We start from the raw sequence: 21,854 nt of genomic DNA on the forward strand, positions 1-21,854 counted from the left end.
TAAAATATACTCTTATAGGTAAGTATATCTTGATTGCTATAATAAATATTTCTTCCCAAAATATGAGCTGAACACAATATGACGTATAGAAACGTGTATCAATGTATCTACATGGACGTATGACTAATAGTATAGGCGTGTCCGCGGAAGGAGAAAGCGTAATGTACCTATTGTTAAAGGTTTATAAAATCACGTTAAATCATAGTCCCTGGGTAATTTTTAGAATTGTATCTATTAGTTTAAACACAGATACATAATAATATTATTACATAATTTTTTGGTTGTTAATAAGGAAATCGCATATTATTATCAAAACAATATTAATTTTTTATAACAATTAAATTACCTATTATAAACATAAATAGTTACAAAACTTATTTCTGGTACCTTTATGCCAACATAGTAAGTTTGAATTTAATACATTTAATAAATCGTTGTAATTTTTAAGTTTATGAAAAAATAACTCTGAGCGAAGGAGACGAATAATTTGATCTTAAAACAAGTAGGTAAATCAAAAATATTATAAAATTGAGCTCGTATTTTTGATACCTATTTTTCAATTGCTGTAAGCATAACAACTTTTGAGAAACATTGTATATTTATATCACGTTTTCAAACCTTAGATACATTTTTAAATTGAAAATTTTAAGTTTTTAACATAAAAGAATTTGTGCATTTTGAAGATTTTAAATAAACTATCAAATAAAAGATAACTAAACGATTTTGAATCATTATATTATATTATGATGACATGTTATTGGAAGTTCGAGCAAAGCAAAAATATATTTTTTTTTTGAACATTTTTAAATTTTTTATTTACATTTTTGATTATCCCCGTTTATTTCAGTAGTAGTACTCGATAATCGGCTAAAAATTGAAACATTTGAAACCTCCATGAAAAAAATGTGAACATGTCGCAATGCAGTCATGATAAGAGTATATTATAATAAAACCTTACAAATTACAGTCATAATATCAGTGTAAAATATGTATTATTGCAACCAAAATACATACCATAATTATTATTATTTTATATTGCTAGATTTAATTTAATAATACGCATTGTATAAACTTTTGATTTTCTAAAGAAAAAATTATACCTATTGAGCATTATTAACTATTAGAATATACTTTATATGAATTTAATTAAATAATTTAAACACTTTGTAATAATAATTAAATAAGAAGAACGCACAGGTAACGAGTAGTACATGAACAGATTACTTTAAAAAATACACAATATACAAATTACAAATGTTAAGCAAAAAAATCATTTCTTCATAAATCACAAGTTCACGACATAAGAAAAAAAAGTTAACCGTAATTATAAAAAAAAAAAAACACTAGTCTTAAATTTAAATTTCGTTTGCTACCACCATAAACCTACCATGGATACCACGGTAACTAGTACATCTATTTACCAAAAACAAACCAGTGATGCCCTTATCTTTTTTTTTTTAATGATTATCATTTATTTGATAGTGATTTATGATTTAATGTTTAAGCATTATCTAAATATTCTAAATAGTAAATAGTATGAGCAAAATCCAAAATACTGTTGAATAGCTTGACAAAAATTTAATAATTGTTATTGCTTTTAAAACATTTAAACCATGCCGTTCATGAAAGGCGCTGCTCCGATTCGGAGAACTATACAATATTTAGAAGCTGGTAAGATAGTGTTTAAAGACCGAATTAAAATTGTATCAATTCACTACAATACATTGGGTGAAAACCATCGTGGCACCCGTGAATTTGTATTTTGGCACCTTCCTCAAATTCAATTCAAAAATCCCGACGTCCAAGTATTGACCCTTAAAAACATGACACCAACACCATTCATAAGGTAAGCATATTTTCTTACATTTTACCAATTAAACTAAACCTGTTATGTTATTAATTTATAATTTATTGTATATTTATTTAGATGTTTCATGAATGATGGTAAAGATGTGTTGATTGATGTTGATAATCGTGACAAAGATCGTATCCATGACCATGTTTTAGAAGTTCTTGGAAAACCAAAAGAAACTCTTAAAATGGAAGCCATGGCTAAAGAAAAAAAAGATAATATTGCCAATTTTGGATACATGTGTGAAAAACATTGTATGTGTGAAATTTTTGGACAAGTTCCGTGTCCAGCTGTTGTACCATTGCCTAAATCTTGGAGGGGCAAATACAAAAATGAGGAGTTATAATATTTAACACTTGGTTATATGTAAATACTTTTTTTTGATATATTAGGATTTATAGTCACAATAAAATGGAGTTTTTCTCATAAACTGTCATATATATGATTTGTATTTTATCATACCACAAATATTATTTAATACATAGTTTTATCCTTTTCTAAAAGACTGTTTCATACATTTTTAGGTTATCACTCATTAAAATCACCACTTTTTTCAATTTTTTTTTTCTGACAGTCAATTTAAATTATTTAAATGTTTGCATGGGGATATGTTTAAAAGACAACCATGTTATGTAACTCTTATTATTTACTTATGTTGTATAGCACAAGTGAGACTGTCTTCATTACTGTAATTGATCTATACTTTTTATTAAAATATGTAAACTGTAATCATCAATATTTTTATATGAATAGATATCAAATTAAATCTGTATTGCCTAATATAAGCCAATTTTTTTGCAATCAATTTAAGAAAACACTTTAAAAATTAAGTTCTCTTTATGAACTAAATTGTATATTTTTATATAACAGTAATTTTTCTTACTGCTTCTCAAAGATAATAAACTGTATATAAAATGATTTTTGATTTAACCGATTGTTATTTGCTTTGCAATAACATACACAAATCTAAATTTAATTTTAATTATCTAAAAAAATATGCACCAATTCTTTAAATATTTAGAAAATAATATACAAATAGATCAAAAATTAAAAATTAAATATTAAGAATTCCAATAAAGAGAGCAGTGGTATAAATAGAAGAATGTATGTAATGTGGTTGCATTAGAACACAGAATATTGGAGTACTTTTAATTTTCCAAAATACTGTATTTTTTTTTTTATTGTTATCAAAAATATTTGTATTAAAAATTAAAAGTAATAATAATCAACTATAATATCTTTTTTTAATATTATAGGAATACCATTTTGATGTAATGTTTATGTAATATAGTATTTATAAAATTTCAATTATTTTTGAAAATAAAAGAAAAAGTTTTACTAAAATACCCTTAAGCTTGCACAAAAACATAGGGTTGAAAATCTAAGAGTTATTTAAAGCAAAAATTGTTTTTACACTTTAGACATTGTAACATTTCAAACAAAATATGAATATGTAGGACTAAAAAAGGTTTCAAATTTGTTTTTATTTTTAACAACTATAATAATATTGATTTTAAGTGATAAAACAATATTCATATCATTTCTCTAAATTGTTATTGATCAAATTATGGTTTAAATTTTAGTGTAAAAACATTGAAAAGCAAAATAGAAAAATTTTAAATTTTAAAATAATTTGCCAATTTATTAATTATTTTATTAACTATACTTGTAATGGTAGCTATGGCTGAGCAATTATTTTCCAAATTAAAAATCATCAAAAATTACTGAAGGAATTCAATGAGGCAAAAACAACTATCAAATACAACTTTAAAGAACATAGAAGATGGAGAAATAGAACTTATGAACATTTCACAACTTATTTACAATTTTGCAAATCAGCAATAATTTTAAAAGTTCATATAGTAAAATGTTAATTGTTAACATATATAACTATAATTTGTAAATAAATTATTTATATATATATGTGTATGTGTGTGTGTGTGTGTGTGTGTGTGTGTGTGTGTGTGTGTGTGTGTATAATTAGTTATTTAATAAAAAAAAAGACAATAAATTACTCTATTAAGAACATAAACCTATTTATTATTTAGTTTAATTTTTTTTGTATCTAAACTGAATAGGAAAGTGGCCTCTAAAGTTTTTTGCATTGAATATAAATTCTTAAATTTACACTACCTACTGAAAAAGAGATAACAAAAAATTCATAATTATATAATGTTTTAAGTATTTAAGGTCATGAAAACAAAACTAAACACTAACTTTTGGGTAGGTCCACACAATTTTACTGTAACAATAACAGTCAAATCAACAGAAAAGCCTTGAGGTATACAAACTCAATTTTCTTTATGCTATGTCTGTAATGAATTACCGTTTAGTTATCTGACTTTTCTCTCTTACTATAAACAATTTTTCTGATTTTATTATAAATATCTTGAAGACCATTAACCTAAATACTTCATTCTTCATCAACATAGTTTTACGCTTTTACATTATATTTAAATTTTTAATTATTGTATTGTAAATTAATTTATGTTATTCTTTCTAATATTTATCCAAATCATTTAATTTTTTTTAAATATAATGACCTGAAAATTATACATATATAAATAGTTGTAAAATAAATGTATTTTTTGTTTAATTAATAAATGATTATTGTGTATTATATTAATACAGTACCTAGTTCCTGCTATGAACTTACAGTAAAAGGACTCGTTCACTTATTGGACTCAAATTTACATATTTACTAAAAAATAGGAAACAATTTGTCAAGTGCACTTACTATTTAGTTAATGAGGTAAATATGTATCTTTAAGTATACATTAAATATAGAAATTTGTCAGTTAATTTCCTCGATTTTATCTCATATATTTTGTCCTAAAATTACCACATTGAATAGTAGATATTTAAGTTTTTAAAAATACTTTTTTTTTACATAGGTAATTTAAAGTCATTACAAAACAATAATTTTGAAAAAAAAATATATACCTACAAAATAAACATAAACATAATATAGTTAATAATGAATATTTATTAGGTAACCAAATTAATTTCATTTTTTTTATTAAACACGCATAAAATATAATTATTTTTTTATTCTTGAACCTCTTGTGCTCATGGCTCAATTGATTAATGGACACAAAATGTCAAATACTATCTATGGTCCAAAGTAAGGCTAATAAATAGCAACATTGCCAATTATAAATGATCACTTGCGTTAGCAAAATCCAAATGAGGTAGTTAAACCAAAAATTCACTCACTTCATAATCAATACCTGTTCAAATATATTTGTACTATTTATTGTAAAACTTTTTGATAGTGACCTGGAAAAAACTTCTATGTAGGTAGGTAATTATTTCTAATAATTTTAAATTTTGTATATAGTTATTTAAATTCAAATAATAATTTGTATGTAGGTAGGTACCTATTAATTCAGATTTTATTTATAAATTATTTGTTAAAGTAATCAAATGATGCACCTATTAAACATTGTTTCAAAAACTAATATTTGTTTAGTTTTTTGTAAGTTTTAGCTACCTACTTTAAATTCAATTATTTTTTTGATTAGAAATCTAATCATTTTATTCTACCTACTTTTATATAGGTAGATTATATTGAATAAAATAAAATATAAAATGTATCTTAGGTAGGCACCTATTATTAGGTATTACATAGTAGTAGGTACACTAGTACCCACCTATTTGAAAAAAATCCTTTATATTTCCAAATTCTTGTAAAGCATCACTACTATATATAGAAATTAATAATTAGTGAGCATGATAATAGATAATCTATACCTTATTTAGGTAAAATTTTGGTAGGTAACACATTTTACACGGTTAGATAATTAGACTTATTTTAGATTTTAGACAGTTCATTCTCAACTTTACTATTGTAATTTGTAAGTCATAATATTGTACACCAATTTTAACATAAACCTGACTTGCTGACTATGTATATTATATATATATTTTTTTTTTTTTTTTCATAACAAACTTTATCAACTACCAAATATCCATCAACTGAATCCATCAACTTTATCAACAAAATATATACCTACTTATCATTTCCCTGTTATATACTTATATCTGATTTGTAGCACTCAATCCCAAAATCGTTTTTATAAACACTATAAATCATAGTTAAAAAGATACTATTGATAAATAATTCTATTGGACCACCGATGTCTTGTCTCTTGTCTAAATTCAAAATTGACAGTTGAATTCCGAAATACATGAACAGTTTCAAACAATTTTGTTTTTGTTTTTTAATTTGCGTTTCCGCGGGCAACATTCAATTTTTTTACCATTACTAATTACCATGGCGATAGTGGATAATCACTGATATATTTGAAGAAGCTGAGTTATTTTGTTATTACTTTGAAAAGACAAATCCCTTTATCCAATAAATTTTACCCATAGTGTACGATGTACCGATCGCCGATGTTCCTGCAGGCTGCAATAAATCGTGCGGAGGCCGGAGGGTTAGAAGTTAGAACTTAGAACATTAGAAGTACCCACCTATATAGTTAGCGAAGGTCTACGAAGTATTAAAACAAAAATTGCTTATAGCAGCGTCATCTAGTGGCAAAAAAAGAGTAGCAGCCGCAGGAGGTTTCATTGCGAGCCCGTCGAAACGTTTAAAATGACGGCGGTAGATCTCGCTGCTGTTATCATCCAGACGTATTGCCGATCGTAAGGCCGTAGGGGAGACTTACTCTAATGCTTCATACAAGCCCGGATTAAGGGGGGGGCCAAGGGGGGCACAGTCCCGGGGCCCATTGATTTTGAGGGCCCATCTTTATTTGTAAAATATATGTTTTTAATACATTTAAAATAGTTATAAAGAATTTTTATACTTTTTTTGTTCTTAATTTTATATCACGAAAAATTACTAAATGATAATAAATATTAAAATTATATTCTAATAATTGATAACGTATATATGGTAATAATTGATATTAGGCATTTTTGATCTATTCGCATAAGGTACCCATATAATTTATATATGATAAGACGTTTTATTGTCCAGTCCATGTTTTTATTATCTAAATATGGAGGCAATATAATTAATCTAACTCTAAAAATAGAATTTTGTGAAGTCCAAAAGAGTATTAAGAATTGTATTTCTACATATAAAAATGATGTTGACTCTTCACTTGAAAATGAAATTATTCAATTTCAAACATTTTTACATTTAAGTAAAGTAACATTTGATGAAAGTGATGCATTTAGTTTATTAAAATGGTTCTACGAAAAATCATTGCAGGAAGTATTCCCAAATATTTTAATTGCTCTTAGGTTATACTTAACTATCCCAGTGGCCAATTGTTCAGCCGAAAGAGCATTTTCAAAATTAACAAGAATAAAAAATAAATATAGAACAAGCCAGACTCAGGAAAATTTAACATCTTTAATGGTATTGTACTCTGAAAATGATATTTTGAAATTGATTGATTTTAATGAAACGATTCAAAAATTCGCTAAAGAAAAAGCAAGGAAAAAAATTTAAGCTATTATTCTTTTTAACTAAAACAAAACAGTGTTTTCTATATTATGTATATAATATTTTAATGTATGTATAATAAATTATTACAAAACATTATTTTTTTTTTTGTACAAGAATTAATAATAATATGAGTATACAGTCTTTAAAATGTAGTGTTAAAATTTTTTGAAGGTAAAGTTGAAAGGGGGCCCACTAAGTGTATGGTGTCCTGGGGCCCAATCCAACCTTAATCCGGGGCTGGCTTCATAGTTCATAATACAGTAGACGCCGCTTATAAGACTCACGGATATAAGGTTCAGTCCGCTTATTAGACTCAAAATCGTCTGGAACGGTCCGGACGTATCCAAATACATTAAAAAAAAAATCGGTTTTAAGACTCAACACTTCGGTTATAAGACTCAAATTTCGTAAAACAAATAGTAGAAAATAAACTTTTTTGTTATGATTTAGAAATAAATTGGTTTTGAAAAATGAAACAATATATAATTTCTAGTTTCTGTTGGTACCTTATAACGTATAATAATTTTTATCGCAGATAAAAGTTCACATTTATCGCAACGATAATTATAACGATTATAATTTTAGTTTTTTTTTTTTATCGGAATTATTAAATTTATTCAATAATAAAGTATGTAATATGTAATATGTGTTAATGTATTAAAATCAAAGCAAAATATGTAGTAAAATAAAATTTATAAATACGTAATTCATTTTTTTTTCCACTTCGCCTATAAGATTCATTCGGTTATAAGACTCACTTTGTGCTGGTCCCAAAGTGAGTCTTATAAGCGGCGTCTACTGTATATTGTATAACATAGTACCACAGAAGTAGAGAACGATATTGAAACGACACTCAATCAGCTGGGCGGTCTACTGTACCCCTACGGTATGAAGTATTGGATTCTAAAAGTTAAAACCGTATCCGTAATCTGACTAAATGTTGGTAATGTGTATCCCTATTTGTTACGATATTATAAAAACGGAAACAATCCATTGCCCGCGTGATTTTCGCGGGTCTTGTGTAAACAAACACTGCTAGAAACGAGCAAATTTGGAATTGCAATAGTTGCATGTTTTTATTATTATTTAGTGTGTTCTTTCAACAGTTTTAACTAATTTTCATTTTTTAACAATATTATGTTCAGCGATAATATTGATATTATTTATTCATAAGTGATAACGTATGCCGCCCTCTCCCCCCCCACAGAGACCGTGTTCAAGGCCAATGTCGCCCGATTTGGTTAACATCAGACAGTGTCTATACCGTGGTAACGGTGACGATCTTCCGATCCACGACTACAAATTCGTCCATTCGGTATTCGGTAATCGGTTTTTGTGGGAGTGGGGTTAACACCATACTGAACACGTACGCTACTGCACGTCTCTACTATTTCCAAATTTGCGGTCTCCATTCGCCGTTTCGTGTCCGGAACGCAACTACCTGGGATTCTCGTTTACGTTTTTCGTCTTTGCCCAGTCCTCGGACCACTATTTAGAAATCACAACCAAGGTACGTAATCATGTCATTCTCGATCAGTGCCCCGCAATATTTGCCGGGTCGCGACCATTTCCGGGCGCCCGATCGCCCGATTCGATTGGATGAAAAATTGAAATAATAACACGCCGTCGTGCGTTTCCATAGATGCCTGTTCCCGCGCAATCCAAAATCGTCAAGAAGGGAAACTCTGAGCCCGACCAGTTTGAGCTGTCCATCGCTCAGGCATTGCTCGAGTTACAGAACAACAGCGACTTGAAAGCCCAACTCCGCGAGCTGTACATCACCAAAGCCAAAGAGATCGAGCTGTTCGGCAAGAAGGTAAGCAACCGATCACACCGTGTGTTGGTCGAATGTATATACTTTTGGGGTTCGATTGATTAGATTTATAATTATGGATTCTAAACTTTTCTTTGATCTTTTATTAAGCTTTCTCCCCTTATCCTTTAAATAGATACAAATGTTTTTTTTTTATTATTATTTGGCAGCGTTTAGATTTTTGCGTTTTGCCAATACTGTATAGCTTGTTTTTTAAATTGTATTTACTTACAGAACAAACGCAAAGGTCGAGGCGCTGCCAGACCATGAAGTCTACAATTTTACGATGCTTCCGGCTCAAATTGGCCAGTCATAGGAAATGTACCTAATGAAAAAAAGTAATTAAGGAGCTAAATGAAACTGAGTTGAATTAATGGAATTCAGGATTAAACCATGTGTATGTAATGTTCTGCAATTAGAATATCTATATTATAATTTAGTGTAAGTTAATTTTCCTGAGATAAGTTTTAAATATATAATAAATTATGTCCTGTTAATTATTATTCTAAAAAGTTGGTAGAATGTTAATGAACTGAATTTAAATAAGTTTGTTGACAAGTTGATATAATAAAATAGGTATCTTATTTGTCCAGTATTTTTACAATTTTAACTAGTTCAATGCCAACAATATTTCGGTGTATCGTGTTACACATGACACCATAGCTATTATAAATGTGCCTACATAAGTATTATTGTTCTAAAAACATTAATATGTTACATTTTCTGTGAATTGATTTGTACGCATCATCAAATTCGTTGTGTTCTTGTACTCGTCCACAATGGTCCACACTGATGCCATATTAAAATTTGGTCTTTGATTTATGTAGTTTATATATATATATATATACTACAGTCTTAATCTACTACAGCCATACAGTTTATTTATTACATTAAGTATAATTTATTTTAACTTGACTATATTTTTATTATTTTTAGAGCGTCATCATCTATGTACCTATGCCACAACGAGCTCAGTTCCAAAAAATTCAAGCTCGCTTAGTTAGAGAACTAGAGAAGAAGTTTAGTGGCAAACATGTAGTGTTTATTGGTGACAGAAGAATATTACCTAAACCAACTAGGAAAACAAGAACGAAGAGCAACCAAAAGCGTCCAAGAAGGTATATTATTTAACACCAACTTCCTAATATTTATTGTAGTCTGCGTGTTACTAATGTATATTCAATTGATACATCTAGCGTCTAAGCGGACATAAATTAAAATGTTTTCTATTCTTATATTATAAATAATACAAAATGTATTATTAGTTATTATGTCAACAACAATATTTTAAAAGCATTAAGTATTGTTCTTATGTTTGTTTTATTAGAGTATTAATATTAAATTAATAACTTTCAGCCGAACTTTAACTTGGGTCTACGACGCAATCCTTGATGATTTAGTCTTCCCAGCAGAAATTGTTGGCAAACGTATCCGTGTTAAATTAGATGGAAAACAAATGATGAAAGTTCATTTAGACAAAACTCAACAAACAAATATTGAGCATAAGGTAATTATTAGATGGTAGTATTTTTATTTTTTTAATTACCAAATAACAGTTCCTGAAAAGGTTGTTTGTTCCTTTGTTTAATTGTTTTTATTCTAAAGTAAAATTAATTTTTTAACAGTAGATATTAGAATGCTCTAATCATTTAAGTGTTCTTTGATTGTAATAATAAAATAGGTCTTCAATTATTTTTTCTTTTGAACTATTATAAACAATCATGAATTTGTTTATATAAAATAAAATTTTATTTAACAGGATGTCTCCAAGTTTGAGACACACACCACACGTATACCAAATTTTCACTAAGCAAAATCCATTTTGTGCTTTTAGCTTTTATATCATAGTAAATTTAAATATCATCAATTTTAAAAGCAATAATATATCTAGGTCATTGTTTAAGCTTTTATTAATGTTATAAATTTAATGTGCAATATAAACATTTTATAGGTAAAATATTTTACACAGCTATAGTTCATAGTAAAATATTATCAATAAAAGCTCTGTTGGATAGCCCAGATATTATTCTTTATCTTTAAATTTGATAAATTCACTCTGATATTAGAGTTCACAACAAAAATGGATTCTGCTGAACACAAATTTACTATATTGTATGTATGTAAGACAGACATCACATGCGAATCTGGTATATTTTTAAATTAGTACATTTTCTTTTTTTAAATATTCCAATAATCATTTTAATGGCTTCTTAAAAAAATTAGAATTTAATATTTTGATTTATTCTTGTAATTAATTATAATATACTCTGTTCCAAATAACAACTTATGTTATTGCACAGTGGGTGTAATTAACGAGCCATACAAACACATCGATCAGGTATCACGATATGACGACTGGTATTCCCAACGCAAATGGTGGCAAACAATCTACTCTATGCAAACTGAATGTAATTTGGTCATTTTCACACAAGTCATCTTATTTGGGACCGAGTATACATGTTATGCTTAAAATAATATGCACTACAGCGCTCTTTACAGTTTCATATAACTGTCGAGTTCTATCCATGTGCTATATTAAAATGATTCAGAATGATTTTTTTAATTCTTTAGCCTTTGGAAGATTTTATTCATTTTTAATCCACATTTCAAAATATACAAAAATTTAAATGTTAAGTGCACTACAGCGCTCTTTATAGTTTCATATAACTGTCAAGTTCTATCCATGTGCTATATTAAAATGATTAGGAATAATTTTTTTAATCCTTTAACCTTTGGAGGATTTTATCCATTTTTAATCTACATTTCAAAATATACAAAAAGAAATAAAGTAAATTTAAGTGTTAAGATGCACTACAGCGCTCTTTACAGTTTTATATAACTGTCGAGTTCTATCCATGTGCTATATTAAAATGATTAGGAATGATTTTTTTAATTCTTTAACCTTGGGAAGATTTTATTCATTTTTAATCTACATTTCAAAATATACAAAAAAAAAATAAAGTAATTTAAAATGTTAAGATGCACTACAGCGCTCTTTACAGTTTCATATAACCGTCGAGTTCTATCCATGTGCTATATTAAAAAGATTAGGAATGATTCTTTAATCCTCTTAGCCTTTAGAAGATTTTATTCATTTTTAACCTATACTTTAAAATAATACATTGAATAAAAAAATAAAACGAACTATGCTGAAATATTGTATGTATTTTCTATTGTTCGTTCTTAATTAATTGTGGTTGAAATCATTAATTTAAAATTTAATTATCTTCGTTACTTGATATTAGTAATAAAAATTTAAATAGACATATTCACTCAAAAGAGTTGAATATATTTCATTTCGTCTGTGTGTTACTAATGTATGATTAAAAATGATACAATTAGCGTCTAACCAGACATACATAAAAATATGTTAATGTATATAAATATATCAGTGATTATTTTATTGATTTTTAGTCTATTAACATAACAAAGTATTTATCTACAACATAAATTAAATTAATTGCTCATACATCATATAAAAACAATATTTTTCTGAAGAACATTTTTTTTTTTTTTTATTGTTACAGGTGGATACTTTTGCATCTGTATACCGAAAGCTGACTGGCAGAGATGTAACTTTTGAGTTTCCAGAACCTTACTTGTAAACTTGATTTAATAAAAACATTTTTATTTTATTCTCTGATATTATATTTGTTTTATTCATTATCTTATTTTATATTACTGCAAGTCTGAATCATAAATTACTACCTACTTGTTTTTTATGATAGAAGTCAGGTCTAATAAGTTAAACGATAATTACACTACACCAGGGGTGTCCGACCTTTTGTGAAGTATGGGCCAAATCATATTGGTAGAAGTTGTTGTTGACCACATAGTTTTTAATAATAATAGTTAATACATACAGTATTTTATTTTTATTTGGTGATAAAACACACGGGATTAATGCTGTTAACATATCTTCAATAATAAAATATTTTATCAAAATCGACCCAGGTTGATCCTGCTAATCGCCCGTTTAATTAATGTGTGCTCGTGCTATTTTGGTAAGATAAAAGTATAAAACACTTATAGTTTATATGATGTTTAATTTTTTTGTAGTTTTATGTTCTTATGATAAATTATTTCTCATATTATTAATATAATATTATATACAATTCATTTTTAGTTTTTAAATTCAGGTGAGAGCTGCATCAATATCTACCATGAGTCGTGGGTTGAATAACCCTGTACTCCACACTTCATCATATATTTTTATAAATACAGCAACAAAAATTTCTAATGAAAACATTTTTAATATATTATTTTTTTAAATAAGATTTTGCTAGTTAATTATGATATGCATTTGTGACTCCCAACAATTATTGACTATTGTAGTCATAAATGTATTATAATTATATCTTAAATTCTGAGTGATAGCAAGCTCAAATGAGTTTTAGTTTGTAAGAGTTTTTCTAAATCCCTTAAATTGTAGATCAAATGACATACCTTTCTGTACCTGCAAGTGCGTATTAAATATAAATTTTGATTCTATTTTAATTTCCTTGAGTGTCAAGTAAATTGATGATGATCCTTTTTTAAACTTAAAAAATTCCTACATCCATGGCTTGTATGATAAACAAGTCAAACATTTCATTATTAAAAATTTTAAATACTTATATATTAGACATTTAAAGTATAAAAAATACTACATAATAAGTATGTTAATTAAAATCTGGATTTATAAAAAATAACTTTTGAAGAGTTGTGTTTGTCACTTAAAAATCGTACATGTGTCATAAGTTCGTCATCTGATGTATTAGCAAAAATCTTATTCACCTACAATTCTTTTCAAATTAATATTTGTAAAAAAAAAAAAATAACCTTACATAATTATTGTTCAATTATAGAGATAATGACAAAAAGTACTATTCTTTCAAAGATATTTTCTAAGAATTTTTCAAAAATAATTTTATATTTTGATAAGAAGATTTCTATTTTATTCCTCCAATTTTTTATCTAATAAACAGAAAAATACCGTTTTCTAATATAATTATGAAGTTCTTAGTTTTCTGTAGTTGCTTTATCTTGCTTATAATTTCTTGATTCTAAATCAGTGACAAAATATTTGTGATTTTGTATCTCAAGTTGGATTTATTTCATTTTTAACTACCTACTTAAGTTAATTTTGCATGCATGCTTTTTAACATGTATTTAACAAATATGTATTTATGACTCAAATTATTAAAAATTTTGTTTATTAGGTATAGAGGTAGGTACTTAAATTTATTATTATTAATTTACCGATGATGATAATCGTTAATCAAAATTTAATGTAAACATAAAGCATATTATATCTCTAAAATATAATCTAGCTTAACCTTTGTCATAAGAAGACTAAAGGATGTGCATTGAGTTCAACGCTTAAAAAGATTAACAAATATAAATATTGTCTTTATGAAAAGGTCTGTACAGTGTTCTTAAAGATATCCCATTCAAGGTTGTTGCACGGCTGCATTTCGTTTCAACGGTATTATACCTAACTTAAATTAAGCAAAATAAAAAAACGCGTAAGGGTACCTGCTAAGTTTGAGGATTAAATTATTGAATAGCAATGGGCAACGGGTATTAAAGAATGTAACCACAACTTGGAAATTGTATTTTTATTATTGTTAAGTATTTTACATTTTTAAATATATATTTTTTTGATGCTAAATACTCCAAAGCGGTTTTCAGAATAAACTTGGTAATTTTCTTCAATTTTAAAATAAATGCATATTCCTTGAAAATAACTCATTAAAATATTATCTATTAATACCTACCTATTTTAATAATTCATATTTTCAGCTTATAAAAATATAAGTAAAAGATTGGACAAGTGGATAATAGTCTATTGTACAGTAAGTGTCGGGGACTCATTATGGCGCCTAAGGAGGTGGCACTCCGCGAGGGTTCCCCGGATAAACATCCGGGCCTCACGCCCGGAAGAGATAACCACGCGATTACATTAAGGGGTCGAATGTCTCTGGGGCAACCAAGAAGAACTGGTTGGACCCCGCAACACACGGAAAGATGTACAGTAAGTGTCATGACTCGTGAGTGGGTCATAATGATGGATATATAAATATGTTAAATTTAAATTCAATGATTATAATATAACTTTGTATATGAAAAAGATTCTGAGGTTTACTAATTTAAATTATTTAGTATATTTTTTGATATTACTACTTAGTAAAGTAATTTATTTTACTATGAGTTGTACTTGTACAATGTATTTAAATAACTGACGGAAACATTGCATTTGAAAATAGCATTGTATATACAATATAATAATATATAGGTATATATTATGTTAAAATATTATGTCCCCACGAATGTTTTTAAATTATAACAAAATAATGAATTATCGTTATTTATATTTAAAAATATAATTTTCTCAATTCTAAGATTGAAATGTCTATAAAAAATTTATATAAATTTATATAATTTTTAAATATTTTGATTCCATAGTGAACTATTTATGATTAATTTTGTACTAAATTTTTAAACCTTAGTTGTAAAATTGTACACATAATACATTTTCAACTGCAAAATGATTTGAAAATTTTCGTGATTTTAATGAATTTTATCAAAATTTAAGCTTCCAATGATAATAAAAATAAGTTGTGCTTATATTATTATATTTTTAATATTTTTATTTGTATCTATAAAAAAAAAATGTTATGTAGTAATGTAATATTAAATTTGCAAGCTTTTTGACCAGGTTAAAAAAGTGTTATCTACATTCATATTAATAAAACTAAAAAAAATTAAAAATTGAGATAATCTATGCTTATAGATTTATTAAAAACTTGAACTATTTTGAAAAAGTTTTTATGTATAGACAGTATACGTAGTTAATGATGGTAAAAATTTAAAGCTTTTACGGTTAAACGGATATTTGTTTTTGAGTTATACAAAAATAAAGCAAAATAAATTTTGTCAAAAACTGGATTTGCATAAAAATTGTCGCTTTTTTTGTTTTAAAAATACTGGAAATTTTAAATTTGGGTCTTAAAAGTACAAACAAGAATTAATTTTTATCCAAAACAATTCACAAAATTGAAAATGTTGCTGAGTACTTACTTATAATTTATAATTACAAAAGTACAAAACGAAAAAGACATCATCATATCATAAAATCAATATCTAGTTATATATTCATTACTCGGATCAGAAACTAAAATTACATTTTTTCATTACTTATCATGTACAACATCGAAGTTATTAAACATGAAGCATCAGCATAATTACTCTAGAGAATCTAGAGTTGTTTCAAGTGTAATATAGACGGAAGTGATTTTGAAAAATTGAGGAACGAGTACGTTGTTCCAAATAAAATATATAAACATCAATTATATTGGCATGACAATAAAATAAAGAAGTCAAGTGTTGTCGTCCAAAATCTGATCTCCGGAGGTATGTGTACACGATTATTTATCATTTATCCCACATTGTAAATACCCAGAGCTACTGTTTGCCGTTTGGACGTTATATTTTTTCTTTGGCCGTCCACCAACCGATTTATTCCCATGTCGCATTGTATCTCTGAGTGTTGACGGGGCGGGGAACGGGAGGATTATTTTCGACTTTCGATAAATCTTGTGCATTTGGTCTATTTATATATTTCATAGTGTATACAAACGTGATCGCAAAAACATGGCTCAGTTTCTTTTTATGTCAGTACTACACAATTTGTTGTCTATCATAACGTATTACAGTATTCATATAATTATAATATATACACACGTCGCAAATAAAAAAAACAAATATCTACACTCTATACATAAAATATAATTATATATGAATTGGGTGAGTTACTAAATACTAGGCACTAGCAAGGTTTGCTTTAAAATTTAAAAACCGTTGCTAAATCTTATCGTTCTGATAAAACTCATTCTACTCTACACGGAACTTAATATTCCAAAATGTAGTCAATTTTACCTAAAAGCTTATACACTTGCTCACATTAGTAACGCACACATCACTCACTCACAATATGGTATAATAAAATTGACATAACATATTCATGTACGAGTATAACATAGTAATATAATCATAATTCATAGGCGTGCGCACGGGGCTCGACCGGAATCTACTTAGGGGCATTATAAAATTTCAACCACACTTATACTAATAATGAATCAATACATTCGTTGCTAGATTACATGACAGCAAATATAATTACATAAAATAATTTAATGGATTTTTATTCACTTTACTGAAATTATTTAATGTAATACCAGTTAGATACAAGTTGTTCTTGCGAACGAATATTTTCTAAATTAACAATAGTAAAAAATAATTTAAGGAGTTTAAGGTACTATGAATCAAGATCAATTTAATAATTTACTGAACCACCAAAACTAACATCCATAATATTAATATTGACATGGTCATTGACGAATTCAAAAGTATGGGAAATTGGAGAATTCATTTATATCTAATTCTTTAATTAAATTACATGATCAAGTTTATATAATATAATATTATGTACGTATATACAATTTTTTGTTCATTAAACCAAATTTTTTTTTTAAATTTTGGGTATTGAGTTTTCTTATTTTTATGCACAATTGTATTTATATAATTTTAGTTTTATCTTCAAAAATATATGTCTACATACAACTTGATTTTATCTACATAGTTCTTATAATTTATAATTAAGATGTACATTGATGTATTAAAAAAAAAAAAATTAGGGACACTGTTCAAGTATTGGGGCATTAAAATTGTTCCAGGCTCGACCGGAAATTGATGTCTATGCACGTCTATGGATATAATGTACGTATGTGGAACATGCGCCTAATTAATAGTATTCATAGATATAAACATATTATTTTTTATCCATTAACCACCATAATTTTTTCGATGGTTTATGGATAATTAAGTACCTACCTAGAATCTACACATATATAACTTTTCGAAAAAATATCTCTCCAATAAATAACCAATTCACAAATATCTTCTACTGTGCTCAACTATCAAAATACCGAGTTGCTATAGTGCTATGAAATGTGCGTAATTTACTGCAGGTTTGTTGCGCATTAGCACATTATACAGAATTATAATTTAGTATAAACTAGGATGACCATTTTTATAAAAATAAAAACGGGACAAACAATTTTTTATTATATGATAATTTTTTATTTTTCCGATTACATTCAAGTTACAATTTATTAAAATAATAAAATAATAATCAATAAATAATAATTATAATATGTTGCTTTTTTTTTAAATCGTTTTATATATTTTTTTTAATACATTGATCTCTTTTTTACAAACATTATTTAATAATATTTCATAACGGGATTAAAACGATACCATCTTTTAAAAACGGGATAAAAAGCGTCCCGTTCGGAGTTTGTCGCGGGATAACGAGACATGATGATCAAAAAAGGGACAATCCCGTTTAAAACGGGACGTATGGGTCACCCTAGTATAAATAATTAAAAAATATTCATATTATGTACCTATTGTACCTACAATTGAATAAGTAATTATAATGTTTTATTAAGAACGGTGATCACATATTTATAATATATATTTTACTGACGATTTAAATGAGCTTGATATGTAATATATAGTATCTTTATATTTTACAACACAAGGATTCTATATACATTTGATGACTCAATAATTTTATTTATGTATTGTTTAAAACAAAAAAATGTTTATAAATCAATAACTTATTTGATTTTTATAATAAAATTAAAACTGAAAATCACAAATATTTTCAGCGATCGGATAGATTCCTATAATAATAAAATCATATATATTATATATATATATATATTATGATTATTATAAAATATTAATATAGGGTGTCAAGTTACGACTATATTAAATTTTGGCGTACACGATGCGATCTATTCGCGTCTTGATGCTATATAGTTATGTTTCTGTATCCGACAATGAAATATATGATAATATATAACTAAATTGCGAATCTAATCGTAGACGCCTAGCATGCGAGAAAGACGTTGGGCGTATTACACGCACTTTTAGACTTGTATTTTTAATAATATTATTGTTTTTGTACATATTATATACATGTATGCGCGTACGACGTATGATTTCATTTTTTTTCTCAATAACGTCGAAAACGTTTAAATTGGATAAAAAAAAAAAAAAGTAATAACTAACAAGTCATCATACTCAACGGCGGCGTGTCGTGTATACCTAACATACCTGCAGCTATATTTAACCTACCTGCCTATAATATTGTTTCACAATCATCAGTATAGGTTTATTATACGACTGTCGATACAAGCCTTTATGCTTATTTTCAGTTCGTTAAAATAACAAACGAACACACATGGTCAGCCGCACACTCCATAATAATATAATAATAACATTGTTCAGTATTATTGCGGACAGCATGATTTTTTTTTTTTTTTTTTAATAGTACTGTACACGCTATACTATTTTTATATATTATATTATATTATGTTGTGTATTGGAAATTCTTTAGTTTTAGATAATATATATATATATATATGTTATTAGGTCGTTAATTTTAATTTTTATCGTAGAAACTTGACGTTGTGTAATCCGCCGATTTAGGATTTACATTAAATTATGGAAACATTAGGTTTCACATATAATAAATACCCTACCACATTTGGTGTGTTATTTAATTATAATTATTTATATAAACTATAAAGCTTGCGATTTTATAGTTGGATTATATGTGTGTACTGTGTACTCGTTAATCGTATAAATGTATACGCATTAAAAATATGCTCGTGCATGTAACTTGTTAGTGGTGGAACTGGTGGAAGGGTTCAGATTGAGTCTAAATTAATGTGCAGTATACACGTTTCAAAAAAATTTCGATTACAATTTACAATAATAAAAAAAAGAATACACATTATTTAAGAGCTTAATGGATTTTTATGCGATTTTCTTAATTCTTAAAAAGAATTATGCATTTCGGTTGTAGGTATATTTAAGTCATAAGATATTTTGTTGCAGCAGTTGACAGGTACAATATTTTAGATATTTTTAGAGCAAAGACTTGTACGATGAAATAGGTTCTACACAAGTAATTATACAGAATTATATCTATGACTAATCTCAAAAGATTAATTGAAACAGCCAATTTTCATCACCAATAATCTATGATTTTCGTTTGCTCTTGTACCTTGCAGCTACAAAACCATATAATATTATAAATATTATAATTCTACATGAAGAAATCAGTTCACGCTTTACAAAATGTGTCGTACTTACTTATAATTGTATTGTATAATAATATAAACACAACATAAAATGTAAAAGCGTACACTTTTATTTTTGCTTTTTTGCGGTCGTTCTGTAATAGTTTTATGAATAATTAAAACTTTAAAAGGACCAACTCATCGACTCGTCGTACTTCTACTTTCCATAGTGAATTGGTACATAAATAACATATTATTATAGTCATAAATATCTTTTATACTTGATATCTCGTCTTGGCGTAAAGATAATTTAAACTACTTCCAGTGTATTATAATGTTATACACATAAATTATAAATATATAATTAATGTATCCATATTGGGGGGGGGGGTAACTACTATCGATACTGGTGTTCAGGTACACGTACACGCAGAAGGAAGGGGTTCGTTTTAAGTGTTCAAATACCCCCAAAATATTTGGTTTTTTGTATGATTATTTATTTATTCAATTTTAATGTTAATTGTTGTATTATTCTTTTATAGATAGGTATAATATTACATTGTATTTTGTGAAAAATCGGCTAAAACAAAATAAAAATTTAATGTTAACAAATTAAAATTTTAATGTAATTTGGAAAATAAAATAAAAATACTTAAACATGATTTAGAAATAAAATAAAATCATGCCTATTGTGTATTGGCATAATTCCTATTGGGTATAACTATTGTGTATTTCTTATATTTATTGAAAAAAAGTTCTATATTTTAATAACTGATTTTCGAAAACACCTCCCAAAACTTTTTTCTATGTGCCTACATCCCTGCTGGTGTTATAATATTACGTATGTATATACCTTATTTGTACGTTTGTCGTTCAATATTTTTTCAGCAAAACGCCTACTATTCTCGAGAGACATCCACAGAAGACACACACCGTATGTAATTGGATAATATTATCTGTAGGGTATATATCTATATTATTTATTTATATCATAATATTATGTTGTATTATATACACCTAGGTATACTTTAATAATACGTTGTTCATCTGCGTCGTTATTGTATTACTGAAAACACACGGGCCCGTTTCTCTGGAGCAATCGTGCTTTCGGTCTGTTGTTTTATTATGTTTTGTTTTTCGAGCGCTAAATACTTTTTCATGAAAACGGATATTTTAACGTCCGACCAAAAATGTTCTTTACCCTTACGTATCCATCGTATTATAAAATAATAATACACCACCGCGCGCAGTTATACAGTGGGTACCTATATTTTATAAACATATGTGTGGGTGATATTACGCGATGTATAACAATATTATTAATTATTATGCATTACAGCGCTGCGTATAATATGTCCTCGCCCCCCCCCCCGTTCGTACACAGATACCACTGATACCAGTATATACGTATAATATCATGGTATATATATATATATATGTATACTTTCCGGGGAAGTGATTCGCGATGACGTCAAAAATCACGGCGGGTAAACGGCAATATTTTTTGAACGCCTCCCAACTACAATTCCATTCAACGCGCGATTATCATCGATCGATCGAACTCGACGCACACGACTCTAATATAAT

At 27.1% G+C, this 21,854-nt stretch overlaps 2 protein-coding genes across 2 annotated transcripts; both read left to right on the forward strand.

The window, feature by feature from the left end:
- Positions 1-1,488: 1,488 nt before the first annotated feature.
- Positions 1,489-2,292, forward strand: LOC112592100 (probable 28S ribosomal protein S25, mitochondrial). Its single transcript, XM_025336082.1, has 2 exons — positions 1,489-1,846; positions 1,928-2,292. The coding sequence occupies exons 1-2, from the start codon at positions 1,614-1,616 to the stop codon at positions 2,196-2,198; spliced, it is 504 nt and encodes a 167-aa protein (XP_025191867.1). The 5' UTR covers positions 1,489-1,613; the 3' UTR covers positions 2,199-2,292.
- A 6,358-nt stretch (positions 2,293-8,650) lies between these two features.
- Positions 8,651-12,774, forward strand: LOC112592103 (40S ribosomal protein S7-like). Its single transcript, XM_025336089.1, has 5 exons — positions 8,651-8,826; positions 8,959-9,132; positions 10,066-10,247; positions 10,486-10,636; positions 12,657-12,774. Exons 2-5 carry the CDS (start codon positions 8,959-8,961, stop codon positions 12,732-12,734), a joined length of 585 nt encoding a protein of 194 aa, XP_025191874.1. The 5' UTR covers positions 8,651-8,826; the 3' UTR covers positions 12,735-12,774.
- The last annotated feature ends 9,080 nt before the right edge of the window (positions 12,775-21,854 follow it).

Source organism: Melanaphis sacchari, unplaced genomic scaffold, assembly GCF_002803265.2.
Source record: "Melanaphis sacchari strain LSU unplaced genomic scaffold, SCAv2.0 Contig157_pilon_pilon, whole genome shotgun sequence".
Classification (NCBI taxonomy): Eukaryota; Metazoa; Arthropoda; class Insecta; order Hemiptera; family Aphididae; genus Melanaphis; species Melanaphis sacchari.